The sequence below is a fragment of the Mustela nivalis genome (assembly GCF_964662115.1).
Source record: "Mustela nivalis genome assembly, chromosome: 6".
Taxonomy (NCBI): Eukaryota; Metazoa; Chordata; class Mammalia; order Carnivora; family Mustelidae; genus Mustela; species Mustela nivalis.
This window is the reverse complement of record NC_139025.1, coordinates 134,311,467-134,326,688: the sequence shown is the minus strand read 5'-3', so window position 1 is coordinate 134,326,688 and position 15,222 is coordinate 134,311,467. Positions and strand designations below refer to the sequence as shown.

General features: G+C 37.6%; 1 protein-coding gene across 1 annotated transcript in view; it reads left to right on the top strand.

Moving 5' to 3' along the window:
* Positions 1–15,222, top strand: part of MCTP2 (multiple C2 and transmembrane domain containing 2) — a 646,489-nt gene that overhangs the window by 39,916 nt on the left and 591,351 nt on the right. Inside the window, 3 exon segments of the mRNA XM_082736421.1 lie at positions 9,442–9,663; positions 9,665–9,707; positions 9,709–9,975. Of these exon segments, the coding sequence (XP_082592547.1) occupies positions 9,512–9,663; positions 9,665–9,707; positions 9,709–9,975 (462 nt within the window). The 5' untranslated portion in view covers positions 9,442–9,511.

Below are 15,222 nucleotides of genomic sequence, written 5' to 3'. Positions count from 1 at the left end.
TTCTGCCCCCACAACAAGTCATACGCAGATTACCAAGAAGCTCCATTGCACCAGTGGGAGCTCTCAGGACTGGTGTTATCTACAAGCAGGTCTTGAAGCTCTTGACCACTTCCTCTATACAGTGCCCTTCCCTTGTTATCTCTGTTTTGGTTTCTAGTTGTCATAAGGTGACACCACACTTTTTTTCATCCTCTGGCTATATCATCTTAATGTCTTTTGCAAATTTATCCTGCTCTAACAGACTGCTCAGTGCTGGAGGTCCTTGAGGCTCATGCCATCTTTCCATTTCATACTCTTCTTGGCAAGGTCATCCATTATTATGCCTACAGTGACCGTAATCTGAACGCCAATCTCTCCAAACTCTTTTTTCTAGACCTGATCTGTCAGCTCTATAGTCATGTACTCAGCTACCCAAATGGCTTCTTCAGCTGAACTTCTGAAATACAGAGAAACCAAGACTGATCCCACAATCAGTGAGTGAATAGCTCTAGTATTTTTTAATTGGGCTCAGCTCAATCCTGACATCCTCCTCCCTCTCATTCCTTTTATTGAGTCCTGTTAACGCAATATCATTACTGTTGTTCAGTACCTCCCTTCTTTACTGATAAAACAATAAAAGAGCAGAATCAGAAGAACATAGGTCTAAGCAACACAATTGGCTTCAAATAGTTGACATACATAGAACCCAAGAATTGCAGATAGGCCATAAGGTGGATCATAAAGAAAGCCTCCATTTGCAGAGGAATGAAAACATATGGATTTTCCATTCTGACTCAATTCTTAGGAATTAAGCTAGAAGTCAATAACATGAAGATAACTGGGTAATCCCATTTTTGTTTTAGAATTAAGCACTATACCTCTAAAAAAATCAAACAAACAAAACCACCACCAACAAAAACTCTCCTCTAGAAGAACTTAAAATGGAAATTAGGACATATTTTGAGTTATGTGGTAATGAAAACATGACACGCCAAAACTTGTTTGATGCAGCTCATGTAGTGCTTAGAGGGAAATTTGTAGCATTAAATGGATAAATAAGAGACTAGTAGAGTCCAAAAATCAGTATCTAATTTTCTATTTCAAGAATTAAAAAAAAAAGGCAACAAAAAATGGCAAATCAAACACAAAGGGTACAGAAAGAATGAATGAGTTGTTTTTTTTTTTTTTTCTGTCCAATCCCTTTATTACCATGAATGTAGATTTGTAAACTTACACTCACAGTGGCAGCTTGTCTTCAGAAAGCTGTTTGGAATATTACTCAGCAACAAAAGTTAATGTACTATCAAGCCACAAAAAGGTATGAAGGAAATGTAAATAAATATTACCAAGTGCAAGAAGCCAGTTTGAAAAGTCTGTGTAATATATGTTTCCCCTCATCTTGATCAGTTTCTATTACCCAGAACCACACCAAATAAATATACAATCTACACACCAGTAGTTTTCTAGGCAAGTACAACTTTAAGATTCTTCCCCTAAGATACCACTTCCAGGTGAATTACAGCCTTCAGTCCTTCCCCATGTAGAAATTCTAGAGTCCACATTCACACACACTCATGGCTTGTGTCTACCAAAACTAATTTTAAAACATATTAAAAATTGGAATGATGGGGACACCTGTGTGGCTTAGTCATTTGAGTGTCCAACTCTTTGTTTTGGCTTAGGTCATGGGATCAAACCCCACATCAGGAATCAATACATAAAATCAACAAAGGAAAGTTAGCTTTAGAAAAGTTAATAAACTAATAAAGCCTTTGAGAGCCTGATCAGGAAAAACAATATAGAAAATATTACCAATATTCTGTTACTTATTGAATTGGAAGCCCCATTCAGTGCAGAAAGGAAAAAGCATAGGTATTTTAGAAAAGATGAAACAAAATTGTTATCATTTGAAAATAATTTAGTGGTCTACATTGAAAAGTAAAGTAATAATTTACAGAGAAATTATTAGAATTAATAAATGACCTCAACAAGATGTTAGGAATTAGAATCCATGTATAAAAGTCAATTGTTTTCCTCTGTAGTAGCTACTGAAAATGAAAATATAATACAAATATCAATAACTGTAAAACCATGAAGTACCTAGAAATTAATTTGACAAAATATGTGCAAGTTGCCTATTATGAAAATGTATACATATGTAACTGATGATCATTTAAAGACTGTTAAGAGTTATATACCATATAATTTAGTGATCGTGCTACTTGATCTTTACCCAAATCAGCTGAAAACTTATGTTTGCACAAAAATTTGTGCACAAAAATTTATAACAACTTTATTCATAATTACCATTCAAATTTATTGAAGCAACCAAAATATCCTTCAACAGCTGAATGGATAAACAAACTGTGGCAAATCCATACAATGGAATATTATTCAGCAACAAAAATACGTGAGCTATCTATCAGGCCACAAAAAAGTATGAAGGAAATGTAAATAAATATTATTAAGTGCAGGAAGCCAGTTTGAAAAGTCTGTGTAATGTGTGTTTCCAACTATATGACATTCTGGAAAAAGCAAAAACTATAGAGATAGTAAAAAGATCAGTGGTTGCCAGGGGTTGGGGGAGGGGAGGAGGAATGTATAGGTCAAGCAGAGGAAATTTTTAAGGGAGTAGAAACTATTCTGTATGATACTGTAACGGTGGATTCATGACATTATACACATGTCCAAACTCAGAAACGTATACTACAAAGAGCGAACCCTCAGGTACATTATGAACTTCAGTTAATTATAATATATCAGTAATACTTCATCAGTTCTAACAAATATATCCCATTAATGACAGATGGCAATCATTGGAGAAATGTTTTTGGGCAGAAGAAGAGATATATGGGAACATAGTTACTTTTGTGCAATTATTGTATATATCTAATATTGCTCTAAAAATAAAAAAGTCTATTACCAAAAAAAGACATAGAAAATAACCATATTCATGGCTAGGAAGATAACAGTATCTTGAAGCTGTCCTCAGATTAATTTGTAAAGCAACTGCCAACTAAAATATTTACTACTTTTATTTGGGGTGGCAGTATTAGACAAATATACACAGATCTAAAATTTATATGGAAGAACAGAGAAAAAGGAAACCAATCAGAAGAACCACAAGAAGATGGGACCTTATGCAGCTGGATATCAAACCTGTAGTGATTAACTATGTGATATTGGCACAAGTATCAATAACTAGGTATGGACGTTATATATGGAAATTATATATCTAGTTAAGATGGCCTAATATATCACTGGGAGGTAGGGTAGGTTTTATTTGAAATTCAATTATGTACACAGATGGAAAACCAAAATCTCACCCCGCCCCCACAAAACCACACATAAACAATTTAGGATAGAACAAATAACTGTGAAATGCAAAACTTCAGAGCTTTACCAAGAAAATAAATGAAAATATATTAGTGATCCTGAGGATTTTTAAATTGTACCCACCATATACATGCCGCACACACGAACATAACATGCAAAGAAAAAAAAATACTGGTAAATTGAAGTCATCAAATTTTTTCAGATGTGGATCTTGACACCTAATTTTTTAAAAAAGCTATACATAGGGTGGAGAGTTTTTCAGCTGAAAGTACCAAGGAAGCATTATCAAAATTTTGAAAGTACTATTTCAGATAAGAGAAAACAAAGTGATCAACCAATAGAAAAATGGGTCCACTTTCACAATTTCAGATTGGCAAATATTAAAAAAAAAATATCTTGCAATAGTAGTTACAGGCAAAGAGATTGCACAACAGAACTTATTGGCTGATGTTAAATATATTAATTAATATATCTATTTTGGAAAACAGTTTGGCAATACCTAGCTAGTCAAGTTTAGGACACACGTAACTTACAAGTCAACAATTCAACTCCGAGATAGGGTGTTTCTCAATGAGGTCTTATTGTTAATTTGGGCAGGACACGTGTCTCTTGTAAGATACCTTTCGTAACTCTGATTTGCTCCCACTGTGTATAAGTTATGCCCCCAGCTTTGGTCATTAAAACAACCATTCCTTGCATGTTTCTAACCACTTTTAGTGGGACAGTCCAGAGATGATGGAAAAAACTCTAGGGAAAAACTAACATTAGCACCAGAAGAAAGTCGAAGAATAGTTTTTATAAAGTCTGCTTACCTCTGTTTTTAGTAGTGAAATGGAGTACCTTCAGAATCCAGCTGCAGGAAAATTAATAATTAAATTACAGCATCTTCTCACAACAGAATATTATACCATGAACTACGAAAACAAAATATAGGAGTTCGTATTGGAAGCAGACTGAGAAAGAACCAAGAGACACCCTCTAGTTCTGGCCCAAGGAATAGAAAAGAGAAGCGCTAAAGTACAGAGAGAAGGGAGAAATCCCTCATTGAGCAAAGGAGAGGAGAATGATTGAAAAATACCGAACAGAGACCCTTGGACTGTTGGGCGATTACAGAAGGCATTTTGTTTATATTATTGGAGCCCCAGAAGGAAAGGAAAAAGAATGTGACTAAGAAGTATTCCAAGAAATAAGGGCTGGAAATTTTCCAAGTTTGACAAAAGTTATAACTTTACAGATTCAAGAAGCTAAGCTACCCCAAACAAGATAAACCCAAAGAAATACATACCCAGGCATATCATAACTGCTTAAAACTGAGGATAAAATCTTGAAAGCAATCAGAGAAAAAGTGACACCTTATCTATAGGAGACAGAGATTCAAATGAAAAATTTCTCAGCAGAAATCATGGAGCCCAGAGGAAATGTCTTACCATTTGTAAAGTGCTGAAGTAAATAAAAGTGCAGAGCCCAGAATTCAGTGAAAATATCCTTGAATGTGAAATGAGGATCTTCTCATTTCAGGTAAAATCGAGAGAATTTGGTGTCAACAGACCTGCTGTAAAATAGCAGGTTAAAGAAATGTCTTAGGCTATGGGAATTGATATGAGAAATTTGGAATATTAAGAGTGGCGGAAATAGTAAATATAATAAGCTGATCTCTTCCTGAATTAGTTAAAATATGGTTTGTGGATGAAATCAAAGCAAAACCTTGTCTGACAGGAATTTTATAAAGTCAAAATCACAATTGGTGAATTAAAATGAACACTAAAAAAAATGAAGGAAGGAAAAACAGGAAACGGAAACAGAAGAATAAAAAACAGTGGAAACAGTTACATTGGGAAACCTTCATATAATACAAACATATAAATTATTATGTTAAATTTAAATGGTCTATACAAACCAAATAAGAGTGTGTCAAAATGGATTTAAACAGCAAGATGATATTAACAGTTGTAAACATGTATACAAATAACAAAACTTCAAAATACAGAAGTAAAACCTGACAGAACTAAAGGAGAAATATACAAATTCACACTTATGATTGAGAGACTCAGCATTCCTCTCTAGGTAATACTAGTAGAAAGAAAATCACCAAGAGTATAGAAGAATTGAACCATTCACAAACTAGATCTAATAAACATTTATATAACTCTCCACTAAATGCTAATTGACTAAAATATTTCTAAATGAATATAGAAGAAATTCTTTTTAGCATATTTGCAAGTTAAGCTATGAGAGGTGAATTAAATAATGTATTTGTGTCTTGCTAATGTGAACTACAAGTTTATGTTTAGAACAACATTTTACAAAGCAGGAAAAAGTGGTGAAATATTTTCAAAGCTAGAGTGGCTCAGCGTGAAATAAGTGATATAATAATTTAAAAACTAGCTAACATTATCTTAAGTATTTACTCTGTGCCAAGCACCGTTCTTCTCTTTATATAGACAAATTCATTCAGTCCTCACAAGAGGCCATCGAGGTAGTTATGTATACAAATAACAATGAGAAAGAGAGCTCTTTAATAAATTAAGTTGTCAAAATTGGAAATTATAACAACAGTATCAGTAATTTAAAAAGCTTTTCTTGACTAAATACTTTTTCTGCATTTGACACTGGGCCTTAAACCTTGTCTCAACTGGTTTGCACACTATGATGACTTGCCGCTAATGGTACATCTAAGTAAAATGTGACACAGCAAAATTCCAAATCATGGAGTTTGTCTCTGGAACCCAAGTTCTTTATCCCTGCATTACCTTCTGAAGATGCCCATTTCATCCTGGAAGAAGCTGTTGCCTGTCCTGGTGGTCATCCAGTGATCCAGCAAAAGCTATAGATTCTCATAGTCCTGCTCTTCCAAAGGCAGTGACTTCCCAATGACTAACTATCCTGCCTAGAGTAAGATAGGGCTGGGTACAAACACTTGTCTTTGATATTCGAAAATGTATTTTCTTGTGGCTCTTGGCCTATTTTATCCTCAGCCAAACATGGCAATGTAAATACAGGCCAGATCAGAATTACCTGACTCTGCTGTTCTTTTTCATACTGAAAGGATTTATTATGAGCTACTTGACACATAGAATAAGGTTTATTTCTCCAAAGTTGATTTTTTTTTTGGATTAAACCCCTAAGACCTTCAGATAATTTTCTCTTTTTTTAATTTATTAGTTTTCATTATGATAAATGTACTCTTTAATCCCCATCCCCTATTTACCCCATCTACAACCCCCAATAACTATCAGTTTGTTCTCTTGGTTTCTATCTCCCTCTCGTTCCTTTGATCATTTATTTCTCAAATTGCACATATGAATGAGGTCATATGGTATTTGTCTTTTTCTGACATATTTCAATTAGCATTTTTCTTTTTAACTCTACCCATGTTGTTGCAAATGGCAAGATTTCCTTCTTTATGGCTGAGTAGTTAATTTGTGTGTGTGTGTGTGTGTGTGTGTGTGTGTGTGTGTGTGTGTGTGTATCTTTATCCATTCATCTCTTGATGAATGTTTAGGCTGCTTCCATAGAGTTTGGCTATTATAAATAATGCTGCAATAAACATGGGGTGCATGTAATACTTTTGAGTTAGTATTTTTTTATTCTTGAGGTAAATACACAGTAGTGCAATTCCTGGATCAAAGGGTAGAACTATTTTAATTTTTTAGAAGCTTTCATGCTATTTTCCAAAGTGGCTGCATCAATTTGCATCCCTACCAATAGTACATGAGGGTTCTTTTTTTTCTCCACATCTTTGCGAATATTTGTATTTTCTTGTGTTTTTGATTTTAGCCATTCTGACAGGTGTGAGGTAATATATCCTTGTGGTTTTGATTTGCATTTCTCTGCTGATAAGTGGTATTGAGCATCTTTTCATGTGTCTGTTGGCCATCTGGGTATCTTTGGAGAAGTGGCTGTTCACGTCTTCTGCCCATTTTTAATTGGATTATATGTTTTCTGGGTGATGATTTATATAAATTCTTTATATATTTTGGATTCTAACCCTTTATCAGATATGTCATTTTCAAATATCTTCCCCCATTGAGCAGGTTGCCTTTTCATTTTGTTGATTGTTTCCTTCACTGTGCAGAAGATTTTTATTTTGACATAGTACCAATAGGTTATTTTTTGTTTTACTTCCCTTGCCTCAGGTGATATAGCTAGAAAAATGATGCTATGTCCAATGTCAAAAAGATTACTGCCTGTGTTCTCTTCAGGGTTTTTATGGTTTCAGGTCTCACATTCAGGTCTTTAATCCATTTTGAGCTTATTTTTGTGGATGGTGAAGAAAGTGGTCAATTTCATTCTTTTTCATCAAGATTTGACTTTGACTTGATCCCTAATGAATCCAACCTGTAATATGTCAAGTCACCCCTTTTCCTGCATAGTATTTACCACTCTGTATAATTACATGTTATTTGTGAAGCATTCCTGTAATTCACACCTAACTTTTTGTGGGAAATACTTTCAATCATATATTCTGAAGCTAAAGCTCTGAAGCTTGCATTTCTTGAGATTTCCCTTATAGTTTTGTCAATTTTTCTGACTTGGTACATTGGAACAAGAACAGGCCTCTTACTTCTATAAATGCTTTTCTCTTTAGTCAACCTTATTTTTACTATAAAGTTTTAAGATTATCAGGTGGAGTTTTTGTCAACATCAGTATGTGTGTATACTTCAAAATGCACCTATCTTGGTGGAAGGGAAGATGGTAACTTCAAAGCAGGGATTGGCCAACTACACTCTGCTGAATTTACGTCAATAAAGTTTTATTGGAACGCAGCCACACTCATTTAGGTGTTGTCCATGTCTCCTTGGGTGCCAAACAGCAGAACTGAGTAATCGTGATACACCATGTGTCCTATAGAGTCTTAAATATTTACTGACTGATTTCATACAGAGAATCTTTGTCTACCCTGGTTCAAACACTAAAAGGTACTGGTTATTTGATAATATTGATTAAAGATGCTGTTATTGTGGTGGCAAATTTTGGCTCTGCTTTCCCCTGGGGCAACATAAGAAAGTAGTCTTTTAGTTATGAAACAAATATTTTATGTGTAGAAATTATGTGTGTGTGTGTGTGTTTAGGGTAGACAACATGAGTTAATTACATGTATTGTGAAATGAGTACCACAATCAAGTTAATTAACATATTAACTTGTTAATTTGTAAATTTCACCTCACATATTTAGAACTTTTGTGTATGTGTGGTGAGATCACAGAAGATGTATTCTCTTAGCAAACTTCAATTCTACATGGCATTATTAAAAAAAAAACGATATGAGATCACAAGTTTTGGTGAGGATGTGGAAGACAGAGAGCTCTTGTGCACTGCTGTCGGAAGGTAAACTGATACAGACACATGGAGAACAATATGGAGGTTCCTCAATAAACTGAAACTAGAAGTATTATATGACTCTGGGTATATATATCCTCCCAAACTAAAATCAGCATTTCCTAACTCCCTTGTTCACCTTAGCATTATTCACAGTTGCCAAGATGAGGAAAACAATCTAAGTGGTTATTGAGGGGTGAATGGATAAAAAAATGTGAGACACATTGAGATATAAGTTAGGCATCTGGAGAGAAGGAACTCCTGTCATTTTCAACAACATGGCTGAACCGGGAGGGAGGACATTAAATGCAGTGAACTAAGTCAGAGAAAGCAGTCTTCTTATGAAACATTCTTTTCACATCAACCTCACAGTTCCATTCATGACTAGAATTTTTCTATGGCTCCTCTGACAAAAATGTTAAAAATTCAATGTCTTAAAAATGCTTTGAGGGGGGGCGCCTGGCTGGCTCAGTGGTTAAGCTGCTGCCTTCGGCTCAGGTCATGATCTCAGGGTCCTGGGATCAAGCCCCACATCAGGCTCTCTGCTCAGCAGGGAGCCTGCTTCCTCCTCTCTTTCTCTCTGCCTGCCTCTCTGCCTACTTGTCATTTCTCTCTGTCAAATAAATAAATAAAATCTTTAAAAAAAATGCTTTAAAAATATTTGTAAACATTACCAACCAAATGTTTCCATCTCAGTCCCTTAGTGGAACGTGTGAGATTTTCCAGTCACATCTTACACTTCGATGTGCTTAGATACTACCGAGAAGGCTCATTTGTGTTCTCTCTCCTCACATGGTGTTTTCTAGGAGCCGCTGCGGTTGTTTCCCACACAGAGGAGCTCTCTCATGGAGTGACTTCCTGGGTCTTCAGGCAGCCATGGAGGATAAACCGTCTGTCTGGGGCTCTTTGAAACAGCGGAGCAGGCCTTTGTTAATCAACCTGAGCAAGAGGAGGGTGAAAAAGAACCCGAACAAGCCCATAGACCTACGGGCAAGGCGTTCCCTGGACCGCCGCCTCAGCCTCTCTGTCTGACCTCTTGGAGGCTGAGGCCTTGGCCCCAGAGGGCAGGCCTTAACTCTGGGCCTCAGTCATCATACACCTCGGTGCCCAGCAGCCTGTCAACGGCGGGGATCTTGCCCAAGAGCAGCAGTAGCTCCTTGAAACAGTCTGAGGAGGAATTGGACTGGAACCAGGAAGAAGCCGGCTACCTCCGTGTGGTGGAAACGGACTCCGAGGAGGCCTATGCCTCTCCCGCCGAGGACAGGAGGCCTTCTAGCAATGGCATCCTGGATCTGCTGCAGAAGACGCCGGCTGGAGACGAGGCCCTGGAAGAGCCAGAGGTGAGACCAGGGCTGGGCACTTTCCTGCTCCTTCTTCTGTTTTTCTCCTTTCTATGTGTACTCCTTGCCCTTGGAAGATTTGGTTTGGAGTTAATTTTGTGGTTCGCTTGGATGGAGAGAATGTCATTTATAAGAATTTAAATTCAGGTAATATTGATTGCACCCACTGTTCCCATTCGTTTTAGGGTTGACCTCTATGTATTTTAAAACTATTACAAATAACCTCTCGGGGATACTTTAAGGCATTAAAAGTCCTATTGGATGAGTTTTCCTTTTCCCATGTTCCTGGCAAAGAAATTAAGAGCATAACTTTTCCTTGAACTTTTTGCTTTGTGTGTGTGTGTGTGTGTGTGTGTGTGTCTCCACCACTGCTCAGTGTTATGGTAGCCAAAAATGCATGTTAATATTCCTTTAAAAAAAAGATGAACCATGAAAGACTGTGGACTCTGAAAAACAATCTGAGGGTCTTGGAGGGGCGGGAGGTTAGGTGAGCCTGGTGGTGGGTATTATGAAGTTCACGTATTGCATGGAGCACTGGGTGTGGTGCATAAACAATGAATTCTGGAACACTGAAAAGAAATTTTAAAAATTAAAAAAAAATAAAAATAAAATAGATGAAAAGTGTTCCCCAAATGTGGAAGAGGGAGGTTGAAGACGTGGAGTCAAAGTACAATTTTTGGATGTCCTCTTGCTGGTTTTGAAGGTAAATGAAGGACACATGAACCATCGAGTACAGGTGGCTCTAAGGCTAGGATAGAAAAGAAAACATAGTCTCCTCAGACTTCCAGAATGAACTCTTCTGTGCAGACAGTGATTTTAGCTCATGGAGACCTATTTCAGATTTTTGCCTTCAAAAACTATCAGAGAATAAACTGATTTGTTTAAAAAAAAAGATTTTTATTTATTTATTTGAAAGAGAGAGAGAATGAGCAGAGAGATGGGGAGAAGCAGACTCACCTGCTGGGCAGGGAACCTGACATGGGACCTGATCCCAGGACCCTGGGATCACGACCTGAACCGAAGGCAGTCGCTTAACTGACTGAGCCACCCAGGGACCCCTGCATATTCATCTTCCTAAGAAATGTATGAATGTGTGTCTCCGTTTGACTGTCAGAGGGTTTGAACTTGCTCCAGTTTCACTTGTATGTGTGTGCATTTGTGTGTGCTTGTGAACACGTGTGCATGTTTGCCTGTGGACAGCTTCACTTGCATTTAAAAAAAAAAAAAACTGAAGTATTCAAATTCTTATGGTTTCATTGATTTTTTAATGCTTTAGTATTTTGATGAGATAAAATAGCCAAATACAATTATGAGAAAATCCTGTATATCTAGAACACATTTAATATAAATTCAGTCCCCAGATTAGTAAATCATGGTGACTGGTTTAATCAGTTTTTTTTTTTGTTTGTTTGTTTTTTGTTTTTTTTTAGTTCCCCATCAATTTTTACTAAAGTAGGTTGCAGCTTTGAGGGAAGAAGTGAATTTTTTTGTGTGGAGACTCTAGGTTTCTGTTATAATTGCATACAAACCTGGATCTTCAACTGGGATTTTTGTTATTCAACCAAATTTTTTTATTTAACCAAAGACTGTCATATTTTGGGGTGTCATATATTTATATTTAATTGTGTCATATATTTGGGTGTCATTATGAAATGGATCTTGGATATCTGGAGTAAGTACATTGCGACCAGATTCCTTTGGAAACTTGATGATAAGTCACGATTAACCATTCAGTGACTTAACTATGTTTTTCCTTACCACTTAGTTTTATGAAATTCTTTTTGTAACTGTGTTACAGTTGTTACCATTGTTTATAAACTTGAAATATGTTTTTCCAGTAATCAAGATATAAATCAGGTGAATTATTAAACATAATTCATAATTCATAGTTTGGTGTGAAGGAGGTAATTATATCCAATGTAGAATTGGATACTGAAGTTTATCTTCTTGTTACATTATTAACCGATCAGAAGAAAATGTGTGGGTTTTTTGGGCTTGATAGGCTAACACTCTCGGATTAGAATTCTTCTTTTAAGTTTATTTTTTTTTAAAGATTTTATTTATTTATTTGACAGACAAAGATCACAAGTAGGCAGAGAGGCAGGTAGAGAGAGAGAGGGGGAAGCAGGCTCCCTGCTGAGCAGAGAGGCTGATGCGGGGCTTGATCCCAGGACCCTGAGATCATGACCTGAGCCAAAGGCAGAGGCTTTAACCCACTGAGCCACCCAGGTGCCCATGATTACTTTTTTAAAAAAGATTTTATTTTTATTTATGGGCGAGAGAGAAAGAAAGCAGGAGCATGGAGGGAGGAGGGGGGGGAGAGGGACTAGCAGACTCCCGCTGAGTGGGGAGCCTGACGGGGGGATCAATCCTAGAACCCTGAGATCAGGCCCTGAGCAGAAACCAAGAAACAGACACTTAACGGAGCCACCCAGGTGGCCCCAGAATAATTATTTTTTTTTAGGTTAATGCCGTGAAGTTGTTTGGCTGACTATATATATTCGAGTACCTACTCTTAACTCAGGCCCCATAAAGGTCGTGACTAGAAATAGAGATGGATAGGAAAGTGAACCTGCCTTTAAGTTACGAGGTATTAAGAGACAGCTTTGTGTAGCTCTAAAGAAAGCATAAGAGGCAAGAAGATATTGGAACTGTCTGTGCAAAACATCTAAGCCTTGCCTCTTGGCAGCCTGGTGGTTGGAGGATATCAGTGCGTTTGGACAGACAGGCATTGTGACAGGACATGAGGGCTTGCGCAAGTTTGTGTAGATTTGATAGGTGAGGAAATATGGTGGACACAACCTGAAGTGTGAGTGGGGTGGTTAGGAGGTGGTGAGCATTTTGCTGCCCCTGACATAGGTGTTTGAGGAACTTTCTGGTGTGATATGTGCTAGGAAGGGTCGTCTTTGTTGAGGGGCTGTTTATGGATGGTAAATGGATGGTTGGTAGTGGTTACTTTCTCTTTTCTGGGCTAAATGCAAAACTCTTGGAATAATTTAAAAAATTATTTTAAATAATTTTCCTTTTTAACTCACCCATGAAGAGAAAGCAAACTTTTTTTAATATTTTATTTTGAAGTCATCTGTGCCCTGAATCTGAGGTTCAAACCCACAACCCTCAGATTAAGAGTTACGTGCTTCATCAGCTGAGCCAGCCAGGTCTCTCTAAACCTCTTTTTTGAATACAAATCTTCTGCTTCTATTTTCCTGTCCTAGGACGTGCAAAGTAGAAACTGAGACTGATCCTCCCATGGTCACTTGAGTGCTACATATCTGCTTGGTTTGCAGAGGATGGCGGGACTGGGCTATAGCTAATCAGGCCTATGGGATCACATGTGGTCAAGTGCATTGCTCTGTCTATCCCCCTTTTGAGCTCCCTTCCACCATATTGAGTGGGCTTCTCCCACTACCTGAGGATCTAAAATTTATTAGATGGTATATAAGTTACCACTCCCTTGCTTATCTTCCCCACTAGGCTGTGTAATTTGGTCTGTGGGTAGGTCTAAAGGAGTCATGTCTAATTTGTCTTTGTTTTCTTGGGGCCTTGCTGTGTGCCTGACACAGAGCATGTGCTCAATCACTATTTACATATGAGGAAATCAACGATAGTAATGAATCCATTCAGGTTCATACAGTTTTTATCAGTGTCTTTGTTGTAAGTTCTCTTCAGTTTATAATTTCATTAAAGTCAGAATTTCTTTATTTGTTTAGGATTTTTTGGAAAGAAACATACTGTAAATGAAATTTCTATCTATATGATTTCACTGAAAACAGAGAGATTTAGACAGGTGTAGACTTTTCAGCCCAAGTCTGATACTAGCCTTAAATCTAAATGTGTTTGTCTCTGTCTTTTTTTCAATGAAGATGGAAGTTCTGGTGAATCCATGTCATGTGAGTTTGGGGGTTGGTGAATCTGTATCTAGGATACAGGTCATCTCTTTTCTTCCTGATGAATAGTGGACAGGTTACTATCACTCTCATGGAATGGGAGAAGCAATGAGGAGGGAAGAAAGGATTGGCGTGGACTGGGCTGTAGATAGTCAGGCCTATGGGATCACATGTGGTCAAGTGCATTGCTCTGCCTATCCCCCTTTTATCTCCTTCCACCATATTGGGGTACCACAAAGACAATAAGATGTTTGCTGAGTATTTGTGGTGTGGCTGATATTATTTGTAGCTTTCCAGAGCGGGGAGGGGTAAAGCAAGGAGCATCTGTGGTTCAAGTATCCATTGATGTTTGTCTCCCATGTTTTATGTCCAAGGGCAACTTCAAGGCTGAACCTGCAGCAGTGGGATAACACCCCAGATAATGATGTTGGCTGAGTGTCTTCCAGTTTTTTCCCCACTCCTGTCAGGGTCAGCAATGAAGTGAGGCGCGGGCTTACATTTAGGGGAAATGGAATGAGAAAGCAAAGAAAAAAATTAAGAGGGAAGAGGAAAAATGAATGTGAGAATGTAGAGACGTCACATGGAAGTCTGAAATAGTCAAGAATGGAACAGTCTCACTGTCATGCTCAGTCATCCCTAAGATCAAAGTGGAAGAAAGTCATTTTAGAATAAAGGATGCATTTGCTGGAAGAGGAGTCTCCAGACTTTTCTCCTGGGTCCCAGATTCATACCACACTGGATAGTCCACAGAAACCTGATCACAACTGGTTCTGGCAGAATTCAGTCTCTCTGAAGTGCTCTCACAGATACAAACATTTGTTTCTTGGCAACATCACCATTATGCACCAGGTGGCACCTGTGAAATGACATGAAATGATGTTAGACTGTTCCCCTTTCCTTGCTTCTCATGGTCTCTGTAATCTTCAGAGACCCATCTCACATCTGTCTTCTCCTCTCCCATAAATTCTCTCAATCCTTCAAAGCCCAGCTGAAAATTTCTTTTCCTTGTCTGGGTTTCCTGACTATATAATCTGTATCTTCCCCCTACCTTTGTTTACACAGCATGTCACTTTTGCTGTCATGGAACACTAACCTCATTCTGCTTTCTCTAGAAATCTGTAGAGGGAGAAAGGGTTTGGAGCAAATAGAGGGAGTAGGGAAGGGAAGGCAAATGGGTAGTCGGCAAAGGTGTCACTGAGTAAGACCCTGAGAAGATCATTAGCTTCCAAGACCTGTATTAACTGTCCACTGGCCATCTGGCTCAGAGTACCACCTCATGATAACCCAATACCCATGAGACTGAGCTAGAAATTACAGATGGTGACTCATATGCAATGAGAATGAAATACTATGTAGACTC